This window comes from Rutilus rutilus, assembly GCF_951802725.1.
Source record: "Rutilus rutilus genome assembly, chromosome: 24".
NCBI lineage: Eukaryota > Metazoa > Chordata > Actinopteri > Cypriniformes > Leuciscidae > Rutilus > Rutilus rutilus.
Genome location: NC_140228.1, coordinates 8,192,868 through 8,202,080, shown reverse-complemented (window position 1 = coordinate 8,202,080; position 9,213 = coordinate 8,192,868). Strand labels below are relative to the sequence as shown.

The following is a 9,213-nucleotide window of genomic DNA, read 5'->3' as shown; positions in this document are numbered from 1 at the left end:
GGAGGGAACAGGGAAGTTAGCGCGGGAAGGGCATAATAAATGGACTTAAATGCAGTGTAAACACTACTCGCACTATTCATACTACAAAACAGCATAGAATAGTGCATAAGTACTCAAATTGGGATGCACCTACCACCTCTGGTCACAGGGGTTCCCTTTAAAACTCAATTTATCATTTTTAATAGTGCACAGTCTCCTCTGAACAGCTTCAGTGTTATGTGGTGCAGGGCTGCCAACTTGGGGGGGTAATTTCTGGTAAGCTATGTTTTTTTTTATTATTGCTTGACACAAATTTCACAATGAAGTTCAGATCTTGTGATTTGATTCAATATTGACTCAATCAGACCTACACAAGATAGGCGTACATTTTTCTCAAGAAAAAATAAATCTCACCTAATGCTGTAAACATATAGAGAGCCCTATCTAGTATTATTTAAGATAAAAAATAACTCAAATTAAATATAATGCGGTTTTTTATTATAATAACAACCTTATTTAATGATATAAGTACAAATATAATAAATATGTAATAGTAGCCTACACATATTTAGCAAAATACTCTCTATAGCTCCTTTTTCTAGCTTAACTTTAACTAACGTGCTAGCCTATATTATGGTCATTAAATGGATTTTCTGAGGTAAATGTTATGTGACATAATTGTTCTCCAGCTGTTCAGCTGACCCTTTCCGCGGTTGAAAAACACTGATTGATCGATATTATGTATGAGGAAAATACATTTCGGTAAGTTGTACTTTATCTTTCAACGTTGTTCATTCGTGTTTATTTACTATTAGCTAGTAGAGATGATCGTTCACGTGCCGCTAGGGATCTGTCACGTCACATTTACAAAGGCGCCAAAACGGTATTTAGTGTTTGAATTTCGTAATAAAATTTACAGAATCTGAGAGCTGAGATTTTTTTTATATCATAAGTAACCTGCTCTGGCTAGTCTGTCGGTCTCCGTGTCTTTGCTTCGCGATTTTTCTGTGCGTGAGAAAATGGATGTGTGGCGTGAGAGCGTGTGCAAAGTGTCAATTGCGTGAGTCTCACGCTCGATGCGTGAGAGTTGGCAGACCTGGTGGTGTCTCTGAGTGACTGAGTAAGACAGTGGGTTCAGACGTGTGTGACTGTGATCTGGTCGCGCATGTAGGTGGCAGGTGGAAAGAAGCGTAGGAATGACCTTTTGTGCTTTGGAAAATCATGTGTGTGTGATCTAAACCTCACAGATTACATACTGTAGGTATTCATCACAAGATCACCATAAGGTCCTTCTTGTAGCCTATATGTAACCCTATGATTATGGCAGGTAGAAATCAGGGATTCAGGAAAGAAGTTTTTAAGGAATAGTTCATAAAAAAAAAGTATTCTGATGATTTGTTTTATTTATTTTTTAAATCTTAATAATCAAAACCTCTTTCTACTCAGGCATCATCAGTAATTTGTAAAGACAAAGACGCTAGAGGGGATCTCCCAGACTCTTCTACCAGTACACATCTGGGTGACTGTCTAAAACACGAAGATGAAGAAAAGAAGTTTGACGCTGAGGCATCCTTAAGAAATAATTTCAACAACACCAATGCAGGCCCTTTCAGTGAGGCATTTCAAAGACATATTTCCCATGTACAGTGGCTCCAAAATCTATTTAGGCACTTTTGGACACACTCTTAAGTTACACTTTAAAATGAATAAATGTCATTGCATTATATAATAAAATATCAAACCAAATGGCTATTCCCAAACAACTAACTTTACTTTTCTGAGCCATTTTCTCGTTACGTTTAACATCCAGTAAAAGTATTCAAATACTTTGCGCAATTTTAAATCTATTTTATTATTTAAAACTCAGCAAACCTTTTTGAGGCCACTGTAGGTGATTGTTTAAACATTATTGTAAAATCAAAAGTATGCAAATGCACAGGCTTGTCCTCATGTGACTTTTGTTTTATTATTCTGAAGTCTCCGTCAACCAGAGCGGCAGTGTCCAATTTCTCCCCTGCCAGCAGAGATATGAAACCTTCGCTTCATGGCCTAGGTCTCCCATAATGCAGTTTGCTGTCCACTCCAGGAATGGCACCTACATTGTGTCTGACAATGCGGGCCAAGGTAATGATGTTGTCATTTATTACATTCATTTGGATTATACTTTCATTTTGTTATAATACCATATAGACAAAACCAAGCTTAATAATGGGAGTGAATGGTACCTTAGATTTTGAAGTCCAAAAAAGCGCATCCATCCGTCCATCATTAAAGTAATCCATACAGCCCCAATGGATTAATAAAGGATCAGACGCACTCGGGCCAGAGGTCACTCTTCTGCCCGAACTGGACTCGCGTACGAACGTTACCAGAAGCCAGTGATTATAGTTTATAATGCAAGTATATAGTTTATAGTTTCTAAATATGGATATTTTTCTTACAAAAACGCATCGCTTCGCTTCAGAAGGCCTTTATTAACCCCCTGGAGCCGTATGGATTATTCTTATGATAGACTCAGGGTCTATTCACTCCCATTATAAAGCTTGGGTAATTCTTATGAGAACATGCTCTGGTCACTTTTGGCCCCAAAATAAATTATATTTTGCATAGTGACAATGATACTTTTTTTTATTTTTTTGGAACATTAAGATTATTTTTGTTTGCCTTTGACATTAATTCCATGACAATTATTTTTCCTAAAAATAGGTTTAATTATTTTTTATATACAGTGCAGATGTTTGGAGTTAGTCATATTTTTTTATGTTTTAGAAAGAAGCCTCTTGCTTCTCAAGAAAGATTTTCTTGAAATAAAATAATGTTTTCTATTGTAATATATTTTAAAATGTAATTTATTTCTGTGATGGCAAAGCTGATTTTTCAGCAGCCATTCCTCCAGTCTTTAGTGTCACATGATCCTTCAAAAATCATTAAATTATGCAGATTTTTTGTAACAATGTAAAAGTCTTCAGTATCGCCTTTGATCAATTTAATGCGTCCTTGCTGAATTTCTTTCACAACATCTTAATGCCCCAACAATTTGAATGGTATTGTTATTACTTTTTATTTTTGGGTGAAATGTGATCCGTATATGTTCCTGACAGGTTTCATGCAATTCACAGCCTTCCAAAGAACTTTTGTTCATAAATTCATGTCAGCACTGCTTGCTTGAAATGAAAAGCAGGCTTTCCAAAACAATATCACACGATATAATACATAATACATCTTATTTCAGTTGAAACCATAATAGAAAACAAAATCTAGAGACAGTATTATACATAAAAAAACTGCCTTTGCTTCTATAGTCTGCTTTGGTATGACAGAGGGGGGTGGGGGAAGGAAGGGCTGGCTCCGCTAGCCACTGCCTTACTGACATCAGGAGGCCAATGATGTCATAGTGATGTCAATGGCCCTGACAGTGACTGCACACTTAGCTTGTGGTTTGGGCATCATTGCATGCTGACAGCAGAGAGAGACAGACTAGCTTTCAGCTCACTATATATGGCTGTGACTGGAGATGAGACAGAATCAGGTACGTTGGCTGTTTCTTGTGGTTATTATGCGCTTTTCACCACATTTAAATCATTTAAAGATTGCATTTAAAATGCCTCCGTTTATTTTGCTTGTTTTTCCTCTGGATTTGGTTGGGTAATTTTACATTTGATTTGACAGTGTTCAGATAATATGAACAGACGATCAATATTTCAAATGCCCAAACAAAACTTTGAAGTTTTGGTAGAGACACACAGAGATGGTACTGAGAAAATGATGTACGATTTTCTTGGGTGTCGAATCTGTTTTCTTATTATATTCTTGCTGTGGGTCATCTCTACAGCATGCAACAGGCTAAAAACTGAAATTATTACACAAGTGATTTTATTGCTCCCTGTTGAGTCCCTCTGTTACCCTCACTTGTTTCTTTCAGCACCTCTTTCTCTCTCTCTCTCTCTCTCTCGCTCTCTCTCTCTCTCTGAAACGCATGAATGCGCTGCCCACTCACAGTGCAGCTGACGTCATCTTGTTTCCTGGAATTGAACACCAGCAGGGAAATGTAAATGCTGAAGAGAAAATAAGATGTACATTGACGTCAGTTCAGAGTCATGCTGTGAATACAAGCAGCTCCTTTTGCGAGAGCAAGACTTCTAAATTAATCATCTTTTTAGACTGTGCCACAGTCTCCAAGGAGACAACGAGAATCAGAGACGTAAAGATATGTTGCTTATTTTGCTGCGTGTCATTTTTTAATTGTTCATGAGCTTTGTACATTTATTTCATTCGTTTCAGTGAAGAGAGATCAAAAAATACGAACTTTCAATCGTGCAAGTCTCCCATGTGACCTGCTGCTTGGTGTAATATGTGACTTGTGACCACATAGTTTGCGGCTTCTGGTGGAAATTGATTCACTCTGCTTTCAAAAGAGCAGGATGGTTGCATGTTGCACGCTGCACAAATATGTTGGAGCCTTCATTGGTGTGAAATTCAGTTTATAACCTCACCACGAGCAGATCTGTGTACAGTCTAACACTGTGACATACTCAGTGGCAACACAATGTGTTTGCTGATCTCTAGTGGGTATTAATTCAACATTTGATTCTGTTGATCCTCAGGCCTGTTTAGTAGCATGGTGATATTCATGGACTCATGATATCAGACTTCAGAATGAACTCTGTCGTGGAAATTCTCAATACGAATACAACCTAAATCTGACTTCTTCACCACGGACAATTTAAACAACTTCCAGTTGTTAATAATAATAACTACAGTATCTCAAGGTAATTCCCTGAATGCTTACAATCTAATCCAATACTTCCCTGAAGGATTGTGACGACGTCCCGTCAAGAAGCTACAATACCTACCTCAATCACACATGAGCTCACAGGTCTTTAGTATCTATACACTCTCACCGTCCTTCTCAGGTGTACGCTGGTCCGACACAGGATCATTAATACTAAGAGTATTATAGCCTCACCCCGAGGTCGGCTCTATAATCTTCCAACACTATCACTGTCTCTGTGGTGGTCTTTTGAGCGTAGCATATACCTGACACGACTCCCAAGTTGCTTTTTATTCACAGTCAGATCACTGGTCACAACAACCAAGTGAGTCTCCTGAATAGAAAGATACATGTACATTTAAATCAAACAGTTGAGTAAAAATCAATGTCACTCAAGTCTTTTTCACTGTGATTTGTTACGGTGATTGGTTTGTAATGATCTAAGATAATCAAATGACTGTTAGTTCGAGTATGTTAAGCACTTTTGGGGTAAGTATATATGGTCTTTGACCTGAGCATCCTTAGTCTGTACATTTAATGTTGAAAACACCCATTACATCAAATATTTCTATCACAACTCCATGCCAGTATTCTTTTATAATCTGTAAATATAAATAATAATAATAAAAATATATCTATTTATGCTTAAAGTTATGCATATAAGAATATGGAGATGTGTTTGCATTCATTCTTTCTATTTTAAATTTGAGACAAGTATTTTTTATATATATATATATATATATATGTTTTTTTTTTATTTAGCTTTTCGTAAACAGAGAAACAATAACAATCACAATATGTTCTACATTAAGTGTCAGAAACAAAACCTCCCCCCGCCTTCATTCGTAGATGTTGTAAGTACAAGTCCTACACATTTTATTCCAAGAAACTAAACGAGTATGTTTGAGAAGTATTAACCACTGATTAACAACTCTCAACCACAATGACGTCTAAATGTCACCACTGGTATGCTTGTAGAGTTTTTCTCGATAATATCCACCTTCTAGCTATCGTAGGCATAAAGTCATCAATCTCTGCTCGACATAATTGACATGTTTGTTACAAACTGTCAGTGGTCCCACTCATCCTGGAAAACCTTTAATTTTATAATTCATGTAAGAGGAAACTTACTTAGAATACATTTCCTGGAAAGTAATTAGTTGATTTTGCTGTAATGTTAACTCTACTAAAACATTTATTTTCAGATTTATTTATTTTTGTATTGCTTACACAGTGCTTTTGTATAAAAACAATAACTCATTATCTTGGTTATGAAGTGGGCCCAAAAAAGCTTTAGAACACTTCTTTTTGTGAAATGTTTTGTTTGAAATCTTGCATTAAAATGGTTTACAATTGTTTAATATTTTGCCTTATATGCATAAGTGTTCATAGCGTGCCTTTAGTGTCCAAATTAGTGCTGCACGATTAATCGTATCGCAATCGCGATGTCAAGCCTACGCGATTATATGACGCAAAGTGCTGCGATTTTATATTAAATAAACAAATTAGCGCTGTTAATGCAATTAACGCAGCATCTGTTAATTTTTGGCATCCTTTGGCTAGTGTTACATGATCCCGCTCTTATTCATGCAAATGCTTTTAAACCCTTCATGCGCGATAAGACAAAAAAGAACGCGCTGTCAGTGAATGTCCTCCTGACACACACACACACACATACACACACGACCCACAGATAGACGCGCGTCAGTATCAAGTTCTCTTTCGCGGTAGAACGAACAACACACATGTATGCCAAAATGAACGTGCTGCCTGTGAATGTCCTGACTGTGACACACAGAAAGACTCGCGCTAATATCGTGCGTGCGCACAAAACAGCATGCCAGAATACAGTTCTCTTTCGAGCTTGAACGAACAATAACACACACAGTTATGCCAAAATGTCTTTTTGTCGAGTATCTTCATAACATAAGAGTAGTCTTATGATGAACGTGAAGAGTTGTGACTCGTGAGAGAATGAGGCGCGTGTGGGATCCGCGTCTCTGACAGCAGCGGCTGGTCTTAAAGGGACAGTACACAGTAGCCACTAATTATATCTGTCGCTAAAGTTAATCAAAGAACAAAGGGAACAGAGAAAAACACTTGACTAAAGAACTTTTTTCTTTAGGCAGATTATCACTAATCTGTGTGTGCATTTATTTTCCTTGAGAACCAAGCAAGTTGACTCATGAAACCATTTGTTTATTATATCGCATATCGCAATCGCAATATTGACCTCTATTATCGCAATATGACATTTTCCTCAAATCGTGCAGCCCTAGTCCAAATACTCTCTGAGACCTCTGTGTATAACCGGAATAGCAGTAATGCCCAGCACAGCCAGAACAATAACCACAACAATGTACTGTTATTGCTTAAATATTGCTGGTGCAGGGCTAAACAATAAAGATGACCTGGGACCTATGTGAGAGAGATTTGGGTCATTTTTTGTAAATAGTTTTATACATTTGTAAAGAAAACATACAGTTTATTGATAATTATACATATAAAAATGAAATATTATTTTGGTATTTTTGTGGCCAATAAAAATATTAGCAGGGTCAAAAACTTAAAAAATATTCTTGTTTGTAACAACATTAAGAATAAAAGTCTTTGGAAAGAACTGTTCCTCTGTAAACGGATGTGTTTGTGTGTTTTTGCAGCCACCCCTGGAGGTATGTCTGCATATCAGATTTCCTCTCCCGCATCTGGACATTCCCAGGTAAATGACAGCTCATCCGGGTCTCTTCCCAGCCCTCAGCAGCTGGATGATGACGCGTCACGCAAGAGGGAACACCGACTGATGAAAAACAGGTAATGCCCAGACATCCTTCCCCATTCCAGGATTACCACTGTATTCTGTAGCCTAAGAGCATGAAATCATTATATCAGCCTATTCTTTTTGCATGATATTATAAGCAGCTTGTCTGTCTTGGTGTCTTCTGGCTCTTTCCGCATCTGAGGCCTCACAAGTTCTTCTGTTGCATCCATTGGCCTGCTTTCAGCTTTCATACTTGTTTTATCTCAGTGTCTCAGTTGTGTGGAGCACGTGCTAAAAGCTTTCTTTGTTTCATGGCAATGCTTAGAATAGAAAAACTTGGCTTGTGGAATCATTTGCGTTGCACATGCACATATACAAGTACTCACAACTCAAGCTTTCCCGGTTTGGACTTAATTTGCGTTTCCATGCTTGCCACGATGATATTCTGCATTTCTGACTTGCATGAAGTGGGACCTGTAAACAATATGTAAGATTTACAGGATTCATGCTCACAGAGCCTCTCTGTTGTTGCTTCCAGGGAAGCTGCCCGGGAATGCCGGCGGAAGAAGAAAGAATATGTCAAATGTCTCGAGAACCGAGTTGCCGTGCTTGAAAAACAGAACAAGATGCTCATTGAAGAACTCAAGGCTCTTAAAGACCTATACTGTCACAAAACCGAATAACAGTCCATTGCAAGCCGAACACTAAAGACTATATCGTTTACAGAGCTGCCACAAATTGGCAAACGTGCTTTTCACGCAATGTCTAGCCACCGCTCGTAATATTCGATAAGATGACAGCTGCGTGGTTGTGTTGTCCCGCGTGCGAAAGATGGTGACGTGTGCATGTGTGTTTGCTGGAGGCCAGAGGCTCCAGAGCCAGTCAATGTGGTGTGTTGCCCGTGTTGCTTGTGCTTTTTGCAGGGCGGCGGCCAAAGACTACAGACGCAGGCAGAAGGACTATGTGCGGAGCTTAGAGATGCGCATCGCCATGATGGAGAACCAGAACCAGGAAATGACAGAAGAGCTGATCCATCTAAAGGAATTGTACTCTGGGAAGTCCCATTTATTTTAGTGGCACACTAGACTGCTGCTATCTGTTTGATTCGGTTCCTGTTTTACTGTATAATATTGTTGTCATATGTGTGTTTTATATCTTTTGTGAAAATTGAACAGTAGACCAGCACTGCCTACGCTCATTAGGCTTTTTAAAAAAAAAAAGAAAAAAAAAATGTTTATATTGACAATTGGATTATATATTTCAAAAGTTTCAAGGTTGAAAACTATCTACTTTAAGATATATATTTTTTAATTTTAAAGGACCGCTTATATGAGTCATTCACAAATACACCAGCTCCAAAATGAATATAGCTAGTGTAGAAACTTACTGTAATAAATGTAGGCTGAACAGATATATGTTGCTGATGAATTTTTGTGTTTATTGCTGTTTATGGCATTTTAATAAAGTTTAGTCACTTTTAAAACATTGTAACTAAATAAACGAAATACTTAAAACGATGAAAGATTGTTTGTAACAAATATATTCTTGAATACTTCTTGGTAAGTGGCACACTCCTTCAGAGTTTCCATAGAGACTATCAGCACAGTTTTATGTTATTCTGTCTGAAATTATTATAGTACATAGCTTTTGTTTAAATAAATACATTGACTTCTCAACTTGATTAATTTTGCTGTTGTTGCTTTTT

The 9,213-nt window shown here is 37.5% G+C and overlaps 1 protein-coding gene across 3 annotated transcripts; it reads left to right on the top strand.

Annotated features, from left to right (window-relative positions):
- On the top strand, positions 1–9,188 carry cremb (cAMP responsive element modulator b). 3 transcript variants are annotated; one of them, XM_084399324.1, is made up of 5 exons: positions 1–255; positions 1,426–1,591; positions 1,957–2,103; positions 7,411–7,561; positions 8,047–9,187. In XM_084399324.1, exons 3-5 carry the CDS (start codon positions 2,043–2,045, stop codon positions 8,189–8,191), a joined length of 357 nt encoding a protein of 118 aa, XP_084255450.1. In that variant the 5' UTR covers positions 1–255; positions 1,426–1,591; positions 1,957–2,042; the 3' UTR covers positions 8,192–9,187. The 3 variants fall into 3 exon arrangements, with proteins under 3 accessions (XP_084255450.1, XP_084255451.1, XP_084255449.1); XM_084399325.1 differs by lacking the exon at positions 1–255 and adding an exon at positions 669–741; XM_084399323.1 differs by lacking the exons at positions 1–255; positions 1,426–1,591; positions 1,957–2,103 and adding an exon at positions 3,424–3,508 and having other exon boundaries at positions 8,047–9,188.
- The last annotated feature ends 25 nt before the right edge of the window (positions 9,189–9,213 follow it).